This window comes from Oreochromis niloticus, linkage group LG8 (genome assembly GCF_001858045.2).
Source record: "Oreochromis niloticus isolate F11D_XX linkage group LG8, O_niloticus_UMD_NMBU, whole genome shotgun sequence".
NCBI lineage: Eukaryota > Metazoa > Chordata > Actinopteri > Cichliformes > Cichlidae > Oreochromis > Oreochromis niloticus.
The window spans coordinates 9,750,129-9,770,941 of record NC_031973.2 but is presented as its reverse complement, the minus strand read 5'-3'; the positions used below and the strand labels follow the sequence as shown (position 1 = coordinate 9,770,941).

The following is a 20,813-nucleotide window of genomic DNA, read 5'->3' as shown; positions in this document are numbered from 1 at the left end:
GATTCTGTAAACTAAGGCCTATGGAGGAGCCAGGCAGGAGAAAAGGGGAAAACCACAGAGAAGATTCATGGATGTAGTGAAGAAGGACGTGCACATTGTTACAGACGAGTGACAGATGGAGGCTTACGATCCACTGCAGTGACACCTAAAGGGAGCAGCCGCAAGAAGAAGAAGTCTGTTTGTGTATCTTTGCACTCCTTGATCCTCTCTTTGCTTTCCCACCAACTCAGTCGGCTCCCTTCCCTGAGCCTGGGGCCCAAATCTACACCCTCTTCCTCCCCACTTTCAATCTGCCTCCCACATTAAGTGCTTTAAACCAGATGTTTTAAACCAGCTAGTCTTAAGTGAAAGTGGATTATTAAGCCAAAAAGGTGCAGAATCTGTTTTTTGTCTGATTTGGAGGAAAAGCCACAGGCTCACAGAAAGAAGTCCCAAGTGATTATTTCAGGACTGTCACAACGGAGCTGTTAATGTTTGATTTTTAATGTTACAGAGCAAGACGGTCAAAAAACGATTTTGAGATGCAGAAGCATTTTGGAAGTTTTGTTATAAGTGCCTGAATGAAAATGAAGTGAAAAGGGTAGATTTTGAAAAAAGGGATGGGCATGGTCTTGGCTCTATGTGACAGCAGTATCAGTCACTGCAGATGCTGAAGGGTGAGGATTGGTGCTTTTCTATTCAGCCGCCTAACTCTTTATTTATCAGCACTCCATTGCCATTTGTGTTAGAGAGAAAATTCAAATGATTCCTGAAAGATGAGAATTATTTTGTAATTTTAGAGCCAAAATTACAAAAAAGGGGTCCTTTAGAGCTATAGAAACTTGGGTGATAAATGGTTAATTAAGAGAGCTTGTAGACTCCATCAGAGGGGGAATGTGTAAAGGCCTGACTGGGATTGGCTCTGTCAGAGGTCTCGCCGGTTTTCCATGTTAAATTCAGAATTACTTATATTACTCTCACATATAAAATCTTAAATTGGGGCCAGTCATATGTTAAAGACCCCTTAGTACTTTATTATCCTAACAAAGCACTTCACTCTCAGACTGCAGGCTTACTTGGGGTAAAAGCAGAATGGGAGGCAGAGCCTTCAGCTATCAGGCTTTTCTACTATGGCACAAACTCCCAGTTTGGATTTGGGAAACAGACCTTTAGTTCTGTGGGTTCAGCCCACTGCAGGACTTCTTTTCCTTCATGTAGCTGAAGAAGAACATTTTTTATTAAAGCAGCACTGATACTGCTGAGACATGCAGTGAGTTCTGGCATCCACATGACTCACATAAATGTGTCACAGAAGCCACTGAGTTTGCTGTTTTTCCTCACGTGCTCCGGGTGCAGCTGACGTCATGACTAACTTTCTCCATAAAGTTTGTTAAAGTTTGAGCATCTTCCACACGATGAACGATCACTGGATTAAATAAACACCACTGTGAAGAGATGTGCTTCAATTTTGTGTGGTTTTATTCCAGCTTACAGAGGTCAGAGTTTACACGGCGAAGGGATCCAGCTGGTAAACGTCTCAGATAAATCACAGAGACAGATCACACATTTACCTCTTTTCTGGCAGAAGAGGGCAGCAGCCTCCACTGAACAACCTCAATAAACTTGACTCATGCATAGAGTAACCTTTTCTCTTTTTTTAAGGTTTCACAGTAAAGCCATTAATGCCTTCAGTGTTGCTTCTCTCCTACCACTTTGTAAAAAGGCACAGACTGTAAGAAGGTTTGGGAGACCCCATTTTCCAACATTGAGACAGAAACAATGGAAGCAGCTACAGGAGAGCCACACTAGACAAAAAAGCAAACAGATTTATTCTGATGTGCTGTTCCTGAGAGTAGATCATTTGGTTTCTCAACAGGAATCCAGACTGTTGTGATTAGAGTAAGAATTAAGTGACAGCACTGATCAAAAGTCCCACAGCGAACATCCAAATACAAGCACCACTTTGAAAATGTAATGAAAAAGAAGCATTTCATTGTGACTAATAATGACAGACTTAGGTCATGATATCGAAACACATGAATTCAGTCTTGTGTGTCGAATAGAAAACTCCTATCAGCCCTCTTGACCTCAGAGGCCTTTGTTGAAGTAGACGTGTCGTATGCTGTCCCCATATTGAGACCTGATGGAGTCTCTCAGCTCGGGCTCCAGCTTCGAAACAGCCATAGAGCTGCAGGAGGAGGAAGAGAGGACAGAAAGGAAAAGAGGAGCACAGTCAAAGGTTTGTTTGCATATCAAGACAAAACAAAGTGTTGTAGTCAAAGCTAATGAAAGTGCAGTGGACAAAAAACACTTTTGTCAGTAAAAAATTAACAAAATTTACTCGGGTAATTAGGAAAGCAAATTATTATTTGACACGTACTTTATATTCATTGTTATAATGTTGTTATTACAGCTCTTCGAAGCCTCAGTAAAGAGTTATAAATGAGTTTTACAACACAGGACATTTTAAAATGAGCAACATATTGAAGTTAAAAAGTTGCACTATTCTAATGTAAGTGTACAACATTTTGACAGGTTTTATTAAAGATAACTGGACAAGTGCCTGTCTTTAGTACTGTGTGTGAACACTTTACTTCCTGAACCTTTAGCGACATTAGGACCAAAGAACAGGCGATTTTAGGTTTATTCTCTGGGTGAATCGTTCAAGTCCTGGCTTAATCTCAAAATAAAAAAAAGTGAGTCTTATCCCCCCCAAATTTTTTAAAATAAGAACTGCATTTTTCTTTATTTTCTGTCATATGAACACTGTTACAATAGTGGAAAGTTCCATTAAACATGGACAACATTTCATATAGAGAGCAGTGTGTGTGCTTTTACTCGTGCAAAAGGATAAAAAGAGACTGAACGTAAAGGTGGAAGCCAGTTTATGAGCTAAGGCCCACTTTAACATGACTGTGAACCATACACAGCTGCTCTAGTAGAAAATATAGAATTGGTAAAGTAGAAAATAGGTACCCTTTAAAGTTTGAAATACTTCCAATGGGAAAATCTTCATGTTCTCCAAACTGAAAATCCATGAGAAAGTTTTGTGTTTTTACTCTAAAAACCAGCTAAACCATAAGTCACAGTGAACATCTGGAAAGCAGTTGTTAAGCGTCTTCATTCCACGCTCGCTCGTGTTTTAATTCCACTAGCCTCACTGACATTTCATTTTTTTTAGCTTTGCCTTCAGAGAACAATGACTTATGGACTACTGATTTGATTGTAGACCATTAGAAGCACCTGTTAACCGCACACTCATCAATACTTTTTTCTTTTTTGAGCATTTTATATTTTTATGAAAAAAAGCAGCGGAGAGAGATGAGATATAAACAAAGGGAATGGCATGTGGTATGCATCCTCACCATTTTACTATCGGGTCACTCCCAAACCTTAAATATACAGCGGTAAGTCCAGACCTGGACTGCACAATCAGACTAAACCAACATTTAAATCTATGATCACGAGTTCCCAAGCAGGCTTACATTATAATTTATATTTCTAATTTGCTGGTAAGGTGGAAATAAACCCGTAAAAATATGATTTGTCACATTTTTTCTGAGTCTTTCAAAACAAACTAACATACGGATAAGGTGCATCCTTATTTGAAAATCTAACTTCAGTTAAAATTGTTTCCCAAAAGTTAATTTTCTCTGTGAATTTAAAACTGGATCTGAAGACTGAGATGATGAAATATGTCTGAGTGAACAACACGTTTGAAAGCTGATTAGAGGCCAAAACACTGCAGCAGGATTTACTGTAACTCCAGGAATTCCAGCGTCGCAAATTAATCCACCAGCTGCACTAACACGAACATCTTTTATCAGACCAAAGCCACAGGACTTGAAAACCTGAGCTTTCTGCTTTGGATTTTTAAAATCTAGTCGATTAGTGTGGACTAGTTTCTGTAGCAGAAGCTGATTGTGTGAAACAGCTACAACTTAACTTAGACACAGGTTCTGATAACCTGCTTCCTCCTATAGAGAAGGTTCTACAAAAACTCTTCTATTTATGATTTATTCCTAAGTTTTGTCACACAGCACACTGTATTACTTTGATTTTTGTCAATTCAAACATATGTGAGAGAGAGCATACCATTTGAAGCTGAAGACAATGTGTCTTAAAGCGTTTTAAGGGCAATTCTGAGCAACTCTTTTGATTACAAATACTATATTTCTATAGTATAGAAACCAACTCCTCTCCTCCCTTCATCTAGAACTTCAGTGAACGCTTTTCTGATGAGTTGAAGATCAAAAACGCTCAGTTTGAGCTTCAAAAACAGAACTAACCAATAAGCAACTATGCGAGTAATCCTCCATCTTTTATATACAGTCAATGTTTATTTAAACAAAGGACTTACTTTTTTCCTATTAATGTAACTGTGTGCAGTCCTATGAAAACTGAATACACCCTTACTGTTTCCACAGAAATTAAGAGAGTACGTAACAGCCAGGAGCTGCTAATCATCAGCAGGTGTGGGAACCTCAATAAAAACAGAGGTTTTGGCAGTTTGCTGGTCTGGAACATTTGCCACAGTCCCAGCAAATTCATCCCAAAGTCAATTTGTGCTCAAACAATCTGCAAAAAACCCAAGAGCTACATCACTGACTCTGCAGGCCTGAGTACAAAGAAAAAGACTGAACATGAAGGCCTTGTTTCTAAAGGTTGCCAGGAGAAAGCCCTTTCTCTCCAAAAGGAACATGACAGCACAGCTTACTGTGAGCACGGCGGTGGAAGGCTGATGATGTGGGTTTATTTTGGAGCCACATGATCTCTACATCTTGTAGTCATTAAGTTAACCATGAAAGCCTCTGTATACCGAAGTATCCTCAAGTCAAATGTGAGGTCTAAGGCTAAAGCTTGGCTGAAACTCAGTCACGTAACAGGACAATGATCTTAAGCACAACAGGCGGATAAAGAAAAGAATCAAGGTGTTGCAATGGCCCAAAGTCCAGACCTCAACCTCATTTAAGAGAATAAATGACTGCTCGTAAACTTCAACAAACTGTAAAGAAGAGTGGGTCAAAATTCCTCCACAATGATGTGAGAGACCGATAAAGCACAGAGAAAATGTACATATACATGTATGTCAAGAACCCAGGCTGACTAAAGCTAACTATTTCTTGACGCTCCTTAAAGTCCACAAACTTCATGTGTGAAAGTAAAGAAACAGTTTCATTACCATCTCTGAGGGAACAGGGAGCAGGCAGCCGGCACCATGAAGATCAAACTTTGGGAAAAAAAGGACAAAAGTTACCACTGAAATACTCCAGAGGACATTGTAGTACACCTGACCCTGCAAACTCTCTGTACTTACAACCCTCCCACCAGCATCACTTGAATTGGTCCATGGAGAAATGTGATTCTCTATAAAAAGCGAGAAAAGCACAATGAGGACAAATGCACACATTTAGCAGGAGAACGGTAATGAAGACGAACGTCTTACCTGCATGAACTTGTATTTTTCCAGCCTTTGCATGATGATTGGGAGGACAACTGACAAAAGGAGAAGAAGAAGAAGAACATTAAGTGAAGAAGAGAGAGAGGATTTATCATACTTTCATGACATAACTTTCTCCTAAACACTTCTTTGCATACTCATTCCTGGTGCGGCCATGGTGACCCGAGAAATGACCACCTGAGTGATGCCTTTTACTGCTGCTTTCTGCAAACAGAAAAAAATGGAGACAATTTAAGAAAAAATAAACACATTACAAAGTGCCTTAAAGTGTGTGCAGAGCGCTGACCGTAGAATGGCCAAGTTTGTTGCCATTTTCATCTGTGACGGCGATGCCATTCAGAATTTCCCTGAAAAACAGAGAAAATTAAGATGAAAAGACTAAAAACAAAGAAAAAGGAAACTGAACATGAATAAGTGTTTCTCTTAGAGATAAGAGGAGAATGTGGAAGTGTGTGACTCTGTTTTATTGTATTTTTTCACTAATTTATTATGGATTTATTTCATAGCTTTATAGTTTCACGTCTTGCTCTGTACTTTAACAATATACAATAGAAGTATAAGTACTGCACAGTTCACAGTAAACACTCTTTTATTGGGTAGCTATTCTGACTTCACTTCATCTTAAACCTTCAGTACTGAAAACAAAAACCCAATAAGAAGTGTAATAATCTGTAATAACGTGAGAGGATCTGTACTAAAGGCTGCAGACCCTTCCCTGTATCTCAATCACCTTCACTTTCTTAATAAATGCCCAAAAGCACCAAAATTAAGCTATAAAAAGATAAAAAAGTGCTCTCTCCAAATTGGGAATGTCACAGGCATCAAACTGGAGAACAAAATTGTGAAAATGAGCCAGCTCCTGTTTTTCTACCCGTGGAATGCAGCGATCTCTGCTGAGATTTCCAGAAAAAAAACTAAACAAAAAAACATTAAGAGTGTGCAGAGTAACATTAAAAGTATGGATTTCTTGTTTTTGCAAATACAGAAATGTTTAAGCAGCTCAGAGATCACACAGATGCGCACAGAAATCAAGGTAAGCTAGTTAAAGACGTTAACTTTATGATATTTCAGCAAAATGCTATCTTGAACTACGACTGCTGCCTCTGTTGTACCAACTCTACACAAACACATACAGAAGTCCTAACCATCCCAGTTTAGCAAGTAAATATGCCAACTTTAAATAGTTAGCGCAACTGGTTTGGCAGGTATTTAATTATTGCATAATGGCCATTCAAAGTAAAAGTTAAAAATAAGCTTAAGGAGGCGTGATGTTCAGAGAAACAAACACATTTACTGAAATTAAAGCTGGAATTTTCTTTGTGTTTACGAGCCTTAATTAATCTTAAAAACTCAAAATCTCTGAAATTTAAACCACAAATTTATAGAGAAAAAGTCAAATCTGCTTTTAATTTAACAAATGATATGACTTCACTTTGTGAGGGTGGATCATCAAACTGCACGCAGATGGAAAACAATGACAGCACACATTAGTAAGAAGGTGCGACAGTAAACGACACCATCGGTACGCTGGAAAATCTTTCTTCTGATAATCTGGTGATTCAAAATTAAAATAACAAGTATTTCCTTATTGCTTTACTTCCGGCACAAATAATTATTTAATTACACAATGGCTATGACATCTGGTAGTTGTTACTTTAAACCCTATTTTTCTTCTACTTTTTTTATCTGTGTCGTTAATGCCAAAGAATATGAGGTCTCTCTCACATTTTTTCCTATTTTTCCCAACTTTTATCTCAGAGAACAGGAAGGCTTTCTACTAAATCTGTTCTTTCCTTTTTATTTTAACTTCAATGGCACAAATATGCCGTGACATAAAACAAAAGGGTGGAGAAAGCTAAATTTCTGACTTCCCAGGGACCCTTGGTAGATAAAAAAAGGTCTACCAAACTGAATAATTATACTCGTGCTGGAAGCATGGACATGTGAACCAAATTTAATGAGATTCAGTGCAATAGTTGTTGAGATCACTGAGATAATTAGGATTCTGGTTGAGTACTGGTGCACTTAACCTTCCATCAAGAAGATGTGGAGATTTTTCACATATAAAGTAGAAGTTTGTTTGAAAACCATCCTGGTGGAGCTAAAGGAAAACACGCAAAGGCCGAAGGCTTCATCATCTGGAAACCATGAACATCTGTGCAAAATTTCACGGCAATTCATCCAATAGCTGTTGAAATATTTCAGCCTGTACCAACTGACCTACATTACCATCCCCTGAGCCATAGCTAAAAGAGATTTACACATCACGCCACTATTTTAAGATCAGTAATTCTCCAGAACACCTTCTCTCAGGATCTAACACAGCAAACACTGCTCTGTGGTTGAGTCTCCTCAGGAAGCCTGCCCTTACAGAGTCGCTGTGGTTTCAGCAGACATGGCCAAAAAAACCCTGCAGTTCAAAGAAAAACGCAGGAGGACTCACTGCTGCCTCATCATGGGAATGTTAACACAGTTGGCAGCTGCCACAGCTACAAAAGGGACCCAGCGAGCCACGAGAGGAGGAGCTTTCTGTGGGAAAAAGCAGCGAAAAGTCATCGTGAATATCATCGTAATACCTGTAAAGAGCTGTGCAGCTGTGAGTGGGTTAAAGGGACATTTTCAGCTTTTGTTCCTGTTGCTGTTGGTTTTTGTTCACCAACAGCAACAGGATATATATGACAGAAACCAAGGAAAAGCATAGCAGATCTGACCCAAACTATTATTTATAAGTTGGTTTGGCCATTATTTTAAACATAGGGCATGAAAGTGATCGCATCCAGATAAGTTTGACGACAAAACACTTCTTAAAAGCAGTCAGCGCTGTATGAGTTCCTGTGTGCAGCATTTGTACCTTTGTGTAGAGGTTCAGTCCGACCGCTGTTGCTAAAGCTGTGCTGGTCGCTGTAACGTAGGCTACTCCAATCTGTCTGAGAGACACAACAAAGGCACCGAACAGCAGCTGCTATTAGAAGACTGTTTTTTTAATGTTCACATAAATAGGCATATAAAATAGCCAGCATTCAGTATGTGGAGCTTTGCATCCAGATAAAATTAAGGTGTGTTTAAATGCACCTATGTTTACATTTATCCAAATACTGTAAGTGTGCATTTGGTTAAGCTTCCACTATTTCCCATTTCTATGATACACTGTGAAAGGGATCATTTCCTGATGTGTGCTACAGGTGAGAAAGGATAACTCTAGAAAATATCTCCCAAAATTGTCCAAAGTTCATGTGTGAAAACTGCTTTACAGGTGCATGGCATGATATCCACCAGTACACACCATGCACCTGATGGCTGGATATGAAAAAAGCTGCCTGTAAATCAATCCAAGAAGACAGGATCAAATCATTTTGTTGTGCAGACCATTTTGGAAGGAGGTTTGAAACAATTATTACCAATAAGGTGAAGTATGTATGTGGCAGTGAAACTTGCTACTGCTCTTTTTACCTCTACTGATGCCCTCAAAAATTTCTAGTTGCTTGCTGATGCTGTGAGAGTTCACCAGATTCTTATCTGGAGGATGTGAAATGACAAACTTAAAGTCTTAAGAGCGCTTACTTGGGAGTGATGGGGGAGGCAGCGTTGCGGTTGGTGTAGTTCACTAAAGCGTTGAAGGACTGATTTACCCACTGCCAGAACACCACAGCAGGAACTGTCCTAGAAACAGACATGAATTATGAAACCTGTAAAACTTCCTCTGCAAGAAAGTAGGATGTGGTAAAATGCAGCTCGGCCTGTTCGCGCTTCTCTACCTGTAGAACTGCAGCATGAAGCCGGTGATGGCCATGCCTCCGGGTACCTGGAATGACATGCGGCCGATGAGGTTCATGCGGTCTCCCGTGTCTGGGTGAAAAGCTGAGTCGTACAGCTTCTTAGCATAGTAGAGCTGCTCTACTGTGGTGCCAGGAGGGATGGATCCCGCCCTGCAAAGCAGCAAAAAAACAAAAACACACTCAATGATGCTGGTGGAGCCTTTCGTAACTACAACTTGCCACAGAATCATATTAAAATCTGCAGAAGCACAGTTACAACAAAGAGAACAGGGTATGAAGCAAAACGTTGAACGTAAAATGGGAATTTCTAACATTTTGCCACAGACATGACAGGTGGTTTCCTTCTTTACTTAAACTGCCCTTCTGCTGTTAGTTTTGTCTTCTGCATGTGAAATTCAGCTTTTTTTCAATTGCAGAATGCTCTTTTTTTCTTTCAGGGTGAGTATTAGGCCTGTCCTCCTGTGGTTGTCTGCAGAGGGGGGGGGATTCACCTGTACTGTTATCAGCATGAGAGCTGCTAGTGGTCTGGCCAGGACTAGCTCACTATCAGCAGCTTTTACTGCACTTATACTTGCATAACGAGTTGTTGGCAACTTGACCAGCATTGTCTGTACTTGACTTGTCCGCTCTGATCTGCTTTTTTCCCCTTTGGTCTCTCAGGGAAAAGGTAATGATGACAGAAATACTGAAGGAATAGACCACAACTTTCATTTAGCTTTAAAGTTAGCTGTTCAACTACCTTTAAAAAGAAATAGAGGGACTGTATTTTAAAAACAATGTATTATTCTCATTTCCAACTTTATATTTTCATTCTTGGACTGTAGCAGACTGGCTCTGCGTGATTTACAGTTCAAAATAATTTATCTTTATACTGGGCCTTTGCTTGGCTAAAACAATGTGCTTTAGCTCCTCTCCCCATAATCCAACTTTCTTTTGATTGGCCATCCAGCAAGTCGGTGGGGTTTCTGTGGTTGCAGCCAGAGCTGTGTGCCTGAGATGACCACTCTTACTTGTACTTATCATACAGAGTAGCTAAAACTGTCTAAAGCAGTCTGCATAGAAGTTCAATAGTATAACATAAGAATATCAAGTTTAAGGTCATATTTTCTTTCTCCAGCGTTTTGTTTCTTTAACAATGGAGTGAAACTCTTTTGTGAGGGTGTCCTGGGCCATCATAGGCAGCATTAACCCAGGATGGTTTCCAATAGAGGGGGAAACCAGAGCTCCTAAAAGGAAACCCACTGGGAGAACATGCAAACTCCAAACAATCGTTCCATTTCCAGGCTTGAACCCAGGAAAGAGCAAGCCAATGAGCCACTGTGCCCTGAATGTTTCTTATCAAAGGAAACTTGAGGACGGTCACATGACACGAGACATTTTAGAGCTTGTGCATTCATTTTCTCACCTGCAGCTTTCTACTAAAGCTTTGGCCTCATCTAACCGCGAATCAGGCAGGAGTGCTGTTCGGCAGTCGGTGATGTTGAAAAAATGTTTTAGTCTCCCCATGAACGTAGACTGATCCCATCGTGGTGCGTCGATGTCAAACGAGCTCAGAGCCATTGCGTCTGTTAAAATCCAGGTGCAGATTAATGCATCAAAAAGCCTCGCAGCCTGTGTTCGCTCTGCGGGACGTCACTCAGCAGCTGCAGTCAGATCCTGAGGAAAAGGGGAAGAAAGACATTATTACAGGACAATCAGAGAGTTGGTGTATAGTTAATGCATGCTCTTGTCCTCCTTTGAGCTGATGTAACATTAACAGATTTTTGTTTTTTTTTAGCTCAGCGGCTCAGAGACAGTAGTTTTCTCTACCTTTGAACTCAACATCCCACATGCAATTGTGTATGTTTATAAAGCTGAGATACAACACAAAACTTATTTGGATAATTAACATCCAAACAGTCTCCTCATTTTCCCTAATCTAAGAATTTCATAACACTCCCTTGGGTTTTAGAGGTTTTTTTATATGCACCTGTTATATAATATTCATTATGAAAATACATGTATCCATAAAAAATCTGAAAAGCTGTGAGCTTTAGTTTAGTTTTTATTACCAGTCCAACGCTTCATTCCATTGTGGTTCTGGATGTAAGGAGTCCATGCGAACACGTAATCATCTTTTTAGCCTTTCTGCTTCCATAATGAAGGATTGACTGGACTCACGGGGTCACTTAATTAAATTTGCGAGAGCTTTGACAGTGATGTCAGTGTCTAGAGCACCAAAACTACAACAGCGGAGTGAACCCAGACAGCTGTTTGTTATATCAGCGTACATGCTGAATTTGATGCTCATGATGGTGATGTTTGAGAGGAGAAAACTAAGCAAATGTGCAGGATACAAAAACATCTATTTTAATATTATTTAAAGTCTTACAAGCCTTCATTTCTTACAACAAATGAAGCAGATCACACATCTGGAGTTAATTCAAAGCATTGAGTTTGTATTTTATAGCTTTTAACTGTAATTTTAAATACGAGGTCCAAAGAAATGCAAGTGCAAGTGAAAGAGGCTTTCATTAGACTAAAAGAAATAAAAGAAATCAAACCATCTGGTATATTCTTAAGAAGAAGGAATGAGATGGCCAGGTCAGCAACTCCAAAAGGCTTAGTGACGTCAAAGTCTGCCTAGATCACCTTGAAGCTGCAATCCACTGGTTACACTGGTCTAGAAGTCCAGATTAGACTGTGCCAGAAAGCATCTAAAAGAGCCTGCACAGTTCTAAAAAAATAATTAAGAAACTGAAAATACTAATCAAGATAGACCAGAATGATGTGAAGAGAAACGGCTTGTGATCTGAAGTGTACCACATTATCATGTCAAAACAAATGGACATGTATGGCTGCCAGTGCAACCGGGTCGCTGGTGTTTATTGATGACGTGACTGCTGATGGAAGTAGCAGGATGAACTGTGAAGTGTGCAAGGGTATACTCTGTCAAAGGAGTTTGCAAAGAAAAGCGTCTGGACTTCTTTAAGTTGCTTGAAGACGTTTCACCTCTCATCCGAGAAGCTTCTTCAGTTCTAAGGTCAAATGGCCGAGAGTCCCAGATTTAAACCCAGTGGGAGTATCCCCCCAAGGAGGGACAAAGGACCCCCTGGTGATCCTCTAATCACATGCGCCAAGGTGTGAAAGCGGGTGTGGGACCTAATCTGCCATCTATAATCCAGTTTTGAGTTCCCTCCCCAGACGCCTTAACGCCCACTCACATCCTGGGCCATCTGACCTCAGGAATTCACATGACAAGGTGGGGCCAGGTTTCACAATGGGCTCACCCGAAACCCTGGCTGATTAGGTCCCACACCCGCTTTCACACCTTGGCGCATGTGATTAGAGGATCACCAGGGGGTCCTTTGTCCCTCCTTGGGGGGATACTCCCACTGGGTTTAAATCTGGGACTCTCGGCCATTTGACCTTAGAACTGAAGAAGCTTCTCGGATGAGAGGTGAAACGTCTTCAAGCAACTTAAAGAAGTCCAGACGCTTTTCTTTGCAAACTCCTTTGACTACGATGACCTGGATGACTGAGAACCTTCACAGACACAAGGGTATACTCTCTGCTCAGATTCAGCCCACGAATTGGAACAAGCTTGCAAATAGATAATCACCCAAAGAACAGCAACAACATTCTTTTGCCTTGAGTTTCTCAAAGCAAAGAAATGAGATATTCTTTAACAGCTTTACCAGAGCAGGCTTTTCATTTATTAAACCAGAAAGGCACAAAGACCCAGAAAAGATCCTTGAATTCAAGCTGAAAGTCTGCACTTCAGTCACATCTTAACTGTCTGATTAAAAATCCAGCGTGGCACTGTACAGAGGCTAAACTACTAAAATTGTATCTTTATCCGACAAATTATGGACCTGACAGTATAAAATGCTTAAAGTGCAAAGAATAAAACCTGTGATATAAATGTGGCTTGTATTGTACAAAGGGATTTCAGAGCTCAGCAGCTTGCCTTCCTCATAAAATTATGGTGGTTATAGCCACAAAAGTAACATATTTAAATACCTTGCACCACATATCCTAAAGGAAACTGTGCCCATGTTGGCATTAAACACTGGTAAACATACTAACTTTCGTCTGTTCAGCATCATTCCTCCAAACCCTGCTGAGATATCGTTGCTCTGAATATCCTGTAGCTTTGCAGCTCGGGCTCTCTAAAGTTAGGCTGTTGGAAGCATCTGCTCTTGGTTTTAAACCAAACACAAACTGCCTAAAAACCCTCAAAGCCCAAACGTCTACTAGAAATCATCAACCACCTCCTGGTAATGAGTCCTCGGGTAGTGATTTTGAGATTTTTGCAACTGCACCATTGTGCTTGCTTTGAAGCAACCGGGGGATCCAAAACGTGCTGACTACAGCTCAGCCTATCCAAATGTCCCACAGTTCATCTCCATTAGGCACTTACTGTAAGTTTTAAGTAAGTTTTGAAACAGGTGAAATGTAAGGACGAGGAGAAGAGGATATCGGCGGTCTCTGAAGGTTCAGCCTGGTTGGAACTGGATTATTTCTGAAGCTGTTTGTTTACAAAATAGGTCAAAGGTCTGTGGAACATGGTGGAGAATAAGTCAACGTAGATCCTATTACCAAGACATATAAATAATAATACTAAAGGACATATGTAGGACTGCATCTGAAAAAACTTATTACACCTTCATAACTCCTTACTTTGTTTGATTAAAGATTAAGTTTACAGTTAATTTGAAACAGAAAGAAACAACAAATCTTCACATTTAAAAGCTAAAACTAGAAAAGACTGAACTTTTTTTTCATAACAAATGATTAACCACTCAAAAAAAGGTGATGAGGACAAAAAGAGGACAGCAGAGCACGTATCCTGAAAATCTTGATGTAGTGTTTTGTTCACAAAAATGCAGCTTTAACTACATTGTTAAACAACTTATCAAGCCCTTATCAAATATTTCCACTAGAACCAAAGCAAATAATGAAACCGTCACCTGTAGCGAAGGTCAGCAGGGTACTAATCAATTTGGCCATGGTCACGGAGAACATGATTGATTCGTTCATTGATAAATCAATAGGGAGGCTGATTGATTATGATGCGAATAATAAGCCACAACCTTGCAAGAAGACCTAAATGTTTGCTGCAAGGCAATAGCACAGCACAGATCCCATAAATTATTGATTGGAGGAGCAGTTACTTGGGTAGAACTGCAAGTATTGCACTTCAGTGATCCTCAATTACAAGTTAAACTGCCATAGATATATCACTAAAAGTACTAAACGAAGCTAAATAATCCCCGACAGATATTATTATGTAATTAAAATGATAATAAGCAATGTTTTGATGTAAAGCAACATTTCACTGCTGTAGCTGGCTAAGACGAGGCTTGGTTAAGGTGGACCAACTATTGAAACAAATGAAGAGCAAATTGCAAAATATTCTAATTTAAGTGGCTGGAACTGTGGGTTTTTTGTTTTTTTTTTAATATTTTGAATGAAAAATCAGTGATTATTAGTGAAGTTGTAGAGTCAACTGATCCATCACTCTATGATTACTATTTCTTCATCCATATGGTGGAGTAAAAGAAATAAGAGATGTAACGTGCAGAGTACTGCAGTACAGGTAGTTACTACTACTGACTAGCAGAAGGTTGCCAAACTGGATCTGTAGGCCAGAGCCCTAGTAACATCTGGATAAGTAGTAGCACGTGGCTGCTAATGGTTGAAATGCTAAATTACTTACATGCAGTTTGTGGAGAAGAGAAATGTGTGGAGATCTGTGTGAAGACAACCGACCAAAGTGCTGTGAAAAGAGTGAAAACATGTCAGTTGGGGCTCACTGACTGATGCAACTCAGTCCTCGCGTTACCAGCTGGGTCTGACGGGGGAGGACCCCCAGCAAAGCACGAGCCGAAACACCGACACACCAGCTGCAAACACCGCCGTTTGAAACCGAAAATATACCTGTGTATACACCTCCAACCGGCCAGCAGAGCACGAACCTGCCAGGTGGTCAGCTCAACTCCCGTGCAAGCATAGTAAAAAAAAAAAAAGCGCACGTGGCACGTCGTGCTCCAATCAAAGGCTGGAGCAGATGGGGCAGATCCTTGCGTGGGAACCGGTGGAAACCGAACCTGATATTTGGCTGAAGACTAAAATTAAATCAGACACTGGGGGAGCGGTTCCAGATGTTGAGTTAATCCCCCTCCAGTTTACAGCTACTGTTAGTAGCTAGCTAATTACTTCGGTGACAGTATATCCAATTTGTTAAGGTAAAAAGTAGTAAAAATTTGTATCCGTCAACTTATTTTAACATTATGGACAAGAAGAGTGCACAAAATGAGATTTCAAAGTGTACTGTCTAAAAACAATTAAACATTTAGCAGGTAGCTAACTAAACTCGTCCACCATAGTTTGGGGTTTAGCGATGCCTTCATGGTACTTTGTTTAAAACAATATGTAAATAAGGAACACCCGTTTACCCTGGTCTACTGCGATAACGACCACTTAGTGACGAGCCCCTACAAGAACGAATAACACAGGGAAATAAATTTTGATGAATAGAATTTATACATTTGGATTACAAAAAAACCCATATCCCCTCAAAACAATATCAGAGTCGGTATTTTTTATTTTACCCATTAAAAAAAAAAAGTTTCCTGAATGCAACACGACGCAGAATCTGTGCGTATCTCTGCGTCTGACGTCACTCCCCTTAGTAACCCTCGGCGGCGTCTCCAGGAGAGAAGGCAACAAGATGGTGAGTTTTAATTTATCGCAAACATTTAGCCCATAACCTAACGCAAACTTCCTCGAGTGCTCATACTTCTACACCTTATTGTCCGTTTTTAGTTTTATCAATTGTAATAAATTCCGTCACCACTAGGTTGACAAAGAAAAAAAAATCGACTGCCTTGTTGCTTCGTTCAGTTATCAGGGGAGATTAGCTTAGCACGTTAGCTGTGTTTAGCTCCCATTTGCGTGCCGTTATCTAGCCCTGCCTGGGAAACACATTAGCCGAAAGGATCAAGAAAGTCAAAGCAGAAGATCTGACTTGCTGCTCAGAGGATCTGTTACCGTTAGACGAGTGCTTGTACATCATCAAAATCCATAGAGGGTGCTAGAAATGGCCTGTTGGTGGATGGAAAGAAGAGATGTGTTTCTGCAATGGTGGTTAGCTGCAGCAGTGCTCCCCCTGTCCCCCCGGAAAAGTAACACCACGCTGTTGTTTTTAACTGCTTGTTGTAGGGATTGCTGTCCATCCTGCGCAAGCTAAAGAGCACACCAGACCAGGAGGTGAGGATACTGCTGCTGGGTCTGGACAACGGTGGGAAGACCACACTCCTTAAACAGTTGGCATCTGAGGACATCAGCCACATCACGCCCACGCAGGTAAGACACAAAGGGTGTTTGTATACAAAGCGTGGTCGAGGAACTTTCATGCGTTTCACCTCCTCTTACTTATTTTATCTTCTTCCTGCAGGGATTCAACATTAAGAGCGTGCAGTCTCAGGGGTTTAAACTAAATGTCTGGGACATTGGAGGCCAGAGGAAGATCAGGCCATACTGGAGGAACTACTTTGAAAACACAGATGTTTTGGTGAGGAGATGATGCACCAAATGAAGCAATATGACCTTAATTTCAGTAACATGCAACTCTTTCACACACTAACAAAGAAAACTTTTTGTTTCAGATTTATGTCATTGACAGCGCTGACAGAAAGAGGTTTGAGGAAACGGGTCAGGTATGTAACCGTGTATAAGGGTTTTGCCTCCTCACCAAAGAAGTTTCAGTTTCCTACCAAATGAACGGTGATAAAAAAGAATTGGACTATATATAGTTATAAGTAAATTATAAGTAATTAGGGTTATTCCATTTCAGATTTTTGTAGGTCTTCTGCTCAACCTTGTACCATTCTTCGTAACAGAAATGAAAAATAAAACCAGGTTTTGGAGTTTCCAGATGGTACTCTAATTATGACTGAAAAAAAATAGTTAAATGTATGCATATTTTAAATTTTTGAGTCTTCCTCTACCTACCGTTTTGAGAAGTACTGCCCTGGAGGAGTCTTATAATTCAACTTCAATTTTAAATGTACTAAGAGGTGTTAAAAAGACAGTGTTAAAAATGTCAAAAGTATTCTACATGCTGTATTTTACAGTATTGTGAAATTCAACTCTATACCATTCAGTAAATTTCACTAGTTGGCTTTCACATTTTTTTTTTTACTAGTGTGGGTTCAAATATGGGACTTTACAGGACTGTTTGAAATTTTTTTTTATAATATTTTAATTACCCAGTACTCAGACATTTTTAATTTTTAATCTGTCCCAGATTATTCATACAGATTCATTTTATGGCAAGAAAGCCAATTATTTTATTTATATTTTATTAAACAGCTGATTATTTCCCCCAAATCATTTGTAAATGATACCAAACCAATCCTAAAACTTTTAACCATTTAGTTTATTTTTACAAAAAGGTCAAAATTAATAAGCAGGAAATACATTTTATTAATAGTTTTTTAATAATTACAGAAACTGGTGACTGTTAATATAGCGTTTAAGGTGTTAGGCTATATAATATATAAAATATATATTTTATGTTAGAAAGATAGAAAAAATGGATAATTCCATGTTTTGCTTCTGACTTTAAATGTGGCTGATGTGTTTACCTTATACACGAAAGATACCTGGTTTGATTCCGGGAGGAGACCCAAACCCAGCCTCAGGATGCACAAGCTAGTGCACTCCTAGTGCAAGCCCCAAGCCGGGATAAATTGAAAGGTTGTGTCAGGAAGGGCATCAGGCATAAAATCATAAAATCTGACCCAAATCAAATATAAAATATATCCATGTGGCAAACTCCTGGGAAATAAAGTAGCAGCTTAAAGGTCTTCTTCTTCTTAAGGATACATTTTGTAATTATCCTTTGGCCCTCTGCTTATTTTAACAAAAACTTTACCACCAGGTTGGAGGGTTTTATATGGAAGCTGCTTTCTGCTACTGAAAAACAAAAACAGTTATGGGCCACCGTAAGTCTAAATTGTGAGTTATTGTCTAAAGATTTCAATTTGATAACTCAAAATTGGAATCTACCTTTTCAGTTTGTAGTTAAACAGATGTTTGAGTCAGTAACTCAAACTTTTACAAGAAGTAAGTTCAGCTGTATGGTGTATTTAATTATAGGGTGTTGTTCACACTAAATACAAAGCAAAGTTCCTCCTTGCATGGATACAGTCATTTTGGAAACCAACCAATATTCACGCCTAACAGCCAACAGCAACAATTCAATTCAATTCAATTCAATTTTATTTATATAGCGCCAAATCACAACAAAAGTCGCCTCAAGGCGACTCTGATGAACAACAGCAACTCTGATTTTTGATGGCATCAGGAGAATCCAAACAAAATTTTCACCAATATTTTAAGTCCTGTTAATTCATATTGGAGTCTACCAGCGCCATCCACCAAGTATTTATATCAGTTCGCCTCACTTCAAGGACTTTATGGACCTGAAAACTTTGCATTATGTTTGGCTGGCTTCATGGTGTTTCACATCTGAACTCTAGAGATGTTTTACAGTACAGTATAGTTGAAGTCCCTTCTGGTTGTGTAAGTGTGTAGCTGACAGATGTGTGTGTTTGTGTGTCTGTGTGTGCTGCAGGAGCTGGCTGAGCTGCTGGATGAGGAGAAGCTGAGTGGTGTTCCTGTGCTGATCTTTGCAAACAAGCAGGACCTGCTGACTGCCGCCCCAGCCTCCGAGATCGCAGAGGGTCTCAATCTGCACACCATCCGGGATCGCATGTGGCAGATCCAGTCCTGCTCCGCCCTCACTGGCGAGGGGATTCAGGTGAGCAGACGAACTGTGCTTCACCTTTGTTGCATTTAAAAAAAAAATATATATATTTTTCTTCTCACCACACTGCTTCCTCCCCTAAATTTAATACAGGAGGGCATGAACTGGGTCTGCAAGAGCGTCAACTCTAAGAAAAAATAGCTTTGCTTGTAGTCTTCTACTAATCAGGAGGACCAGCAGCAGCAGCAACAGCAGCAGCACACATGCATACACTGACACACATTGCACCCTCCTGAGCCTTAGTACAAGGGATATACCTGTGAATGTACACACACTACTAATCCAACATGGACTTGGACTTTTTAACCCCTCTGCATTCCCGCATCGCTGATGTTTACTAATCTCAGCACATCTTCCTGTGCTGGCCTCTACAACGAGGAGGGGCGTTTGCCTTCAAAAGGGAACCCATGCCAGAAAATCGACCCCTTCCACCCCTCCACCGTCCGCCCACGTCACCATCTCGGTCCAACCGCAGCCACCCATCCGCAGCCTGTCACAGCCTCAAACATTCCCATTAAACTGCTGTCTTTCACTGGAATTCCAACATGTTCTTTAAGCTCTTTCACACGCTGTCCTGGAAACCACCCCCCCTCCCTCCATCTCACTCCTATGTCTTGACAGTTTTTGTTGTTTTTGGTTTTTCATCATTCCACAAAAGGCTGTAAAGCGCTTTTCCTGCTATGGCTCTGTTTGAAGTGACGTATATTTTTGTAATTGTCTTATTTATGGTGAAGTAGAGTGTAGAGCGCTTTTAAACAACAGCTCATGCGGCGTGTGTGTGTGTGTGTGCGTGTGTGTGTGTCTGTGATTTCAAGGATGTTTGAGAAACAGTCCAACTCTCCCCACTACAGATAAAATAATACTCTACATGTTAATATGTAAAAAGGAGGCTGAAATTAAATGGTTACGGACATTTTTCGATCAACTGTAAATAGCTCGGCTCTGTGTTCATATGTTACGTTATGCACATGTTATAGAGTATTTGTTACCCTGTTGTAGTCTATAATGTTTGCATATCTAATGTATGTTAGCAGATCTGTAACAGAGGAATAGGTACTGTATGTCCCAGTGCATTTCTATGTGCAGGTAATTCACTCCTTTTGATATTCTTGAATGTAATCTGTTCAGAGCTGAAAATACTGTATGTGAATAAAAACACGAGAAAATGTTTCACAAGTCTTACATTTAGTTTCTGGATGCAGTAACATACTTGGATACTGAAAACTTGGTCACATAAGCAGGTGGAGTCGTGTGCTTAATGACAACAACCACCCTCTGTGGAGAGGCCGCTGTGGGAGTTGATGGGTGGGGCGCAGAGCATTGTGTTCACTATCAAAATGTGGATTTGATCTAGCAGTACGATACCCTACTTGTATGGAACTGCAGCACACATTTGTCCCTCTCGTGTGCTGGTATAAGCCTGCGTCACACAAGATTATTATACAGTGAGATAATAGGTGTGGAAAAAGCAAAGATTTTAGTTAACCGAAAGAGAAATAACTAGACTTTTATGGGGGGACAAAGTGTTCACTGAAACAGTGTCCAAGAGTGTGAGTCAACTGCCTTCATTTAGTGTTTGTGTTGAGAGTCATGACAAATCCTGAATCTTTCAGAATGAGCTGATTGTTTTATATTAAGTAAGTGTAGTACATTTAATGATCCATGCAAAATTTTACCTTCCTTCTGGGATTTCTTTCTGAATTACCAGCCCTTGAATATATAGGCATTGGTATAAGTGTTCTGCTTTTCGAGTTGCCTTATTTCTTCTAGCATATTTGAG

General features: G+C 40.0%; 2 protein-coding genes across 4 annotated transcripts; one reads left to right on the top strand and one right to left on the bottom strand.

The window, feature by feature from the left end:
* Positions 1 to 1,440: 1,440 nt before the first annotated feature.
* sfxn2 (sideroflexin 2) lies at positions 1,441 to 16,392 on the bottom strand. Of its 3 annotated transcripts, none has more exons than XM_003441737.5 (13): positions 15,139 to 15,650; positions 14,918 to 14,977; positions 10,622 to 10,872; positions 9,196 to 9,366; positions 9,002 to 9,100; positions 8,292 to 8,367; positions 7,884 to 7,969; positions 5,727 to 5,787; positions 5,578 to 5,644; positions 5,426 to 5,475; positions 5,297 to 5,346; positions 5,162 to 5,209; positions 1,441 to 2,167 (listed from the first exon to the last, which is right to left on the bottom strand). In XM_003441737.5, the coding sequence occupies exons 3-13, from the start codon at positions 10,774 to 10,776 to the stop codon at positions 2,068 to 2,070; spliced, it is 963 nt and encodes a 320-aa protein (XP_003441785.1). In that variant the 5' UTR covers positions 10,777 to 10,872; positions 14,918 to 14,977; positions 15,139 to 15,650; the 3' UTR covers positions 1,441 to 2,067. The 3 variants fall into 3 exon arrangements, with proteins under 3 accessions (XP_003441785.1, XP_025765297.1, XP_025765296.1); XM_025909512.1 differs by lacking the exon at positions 15,139 to 15,650 and adding an exon at positions 16,252 to 16,392 and having other exon boundaries at positions 2,068 to 2,167; XM_025909511.1 differs by having other exon boundaries at positions 2,068 to 2,167; positions 15,177 to 15,650.
* arl3b (ADP ribosylation factor like GTPase 3b) lies at positions 15,796 to 20,204 on the top strand. The gene is made up of 6 exons (XM_003441736.5): positions 15,796 to 15,934; positions 16,423 to 16,566; positions 16,658 to 16,774; positions 16,869 to 16,919; positions 18,842 to 19,027; positions 19,127 to 20,204. The coding sequence occupies exons 1-6, from the start codon at positions 15,932 to 15,934 to the stop codon at positions 19,172 to 19,174; spliced, it is 549 nt and encodes a 182-aa protein (XP_003441784.3). The 5' UTR covers positions 15,796 to 15,931; the 3' UTR covers positions 19,175 to 20,204.
* The last annotated feature ends 609 nt before the right edge of the window (positions 20,205 to 20,813 follow it).

What these genes read in the sequence shown, in the direction of transcription:
- sfxn2 (XM_025909512.1), bottom strand. Translation starts at nt 10,776, where the DNA reads ATGGCTCTGAGCTCGTTTGACATCGACGCACCACGATGGGATCAGTCT. An exon ending in GCTTTAGTAGAAAGCTGCAG is followed by an intron (nt 9,367 to 10,621) that starts GTGAGAAAATGA and finishes GCTGCTTTGCAG; the next exon opens with GGCGGGATCCATCCCTCCTG. An exon ending in TTCATGCTGCAGTTCTACAG is followed by an intron (nt 9,101 to 9,195) that starts GTAGAGAAGCGC and finishes GTCTGTTTCTAG; the next exon opens with GACAGTTCCTGCTGTGGTGT.
- arl3b (XM_003441736.5), top strand. An exon ending in GCCACATCACGCCCACGCAG is followed by an intron (nt 16,567 to 16,657) that starts GTAAGACACAAA and finishes TTCTTCCTGCAG; the next exon opens with GGATTCAACATTAAGAGCGT. An exon ending in TCACTGGCGAGGGGATTCAG is followed by an intron (nt 19,028 to 19,126) that starts GTGAGCAGACGA and finishes AATTTAATACAG; the next exon opens with GAGGGCATGAACTGGGTCTG.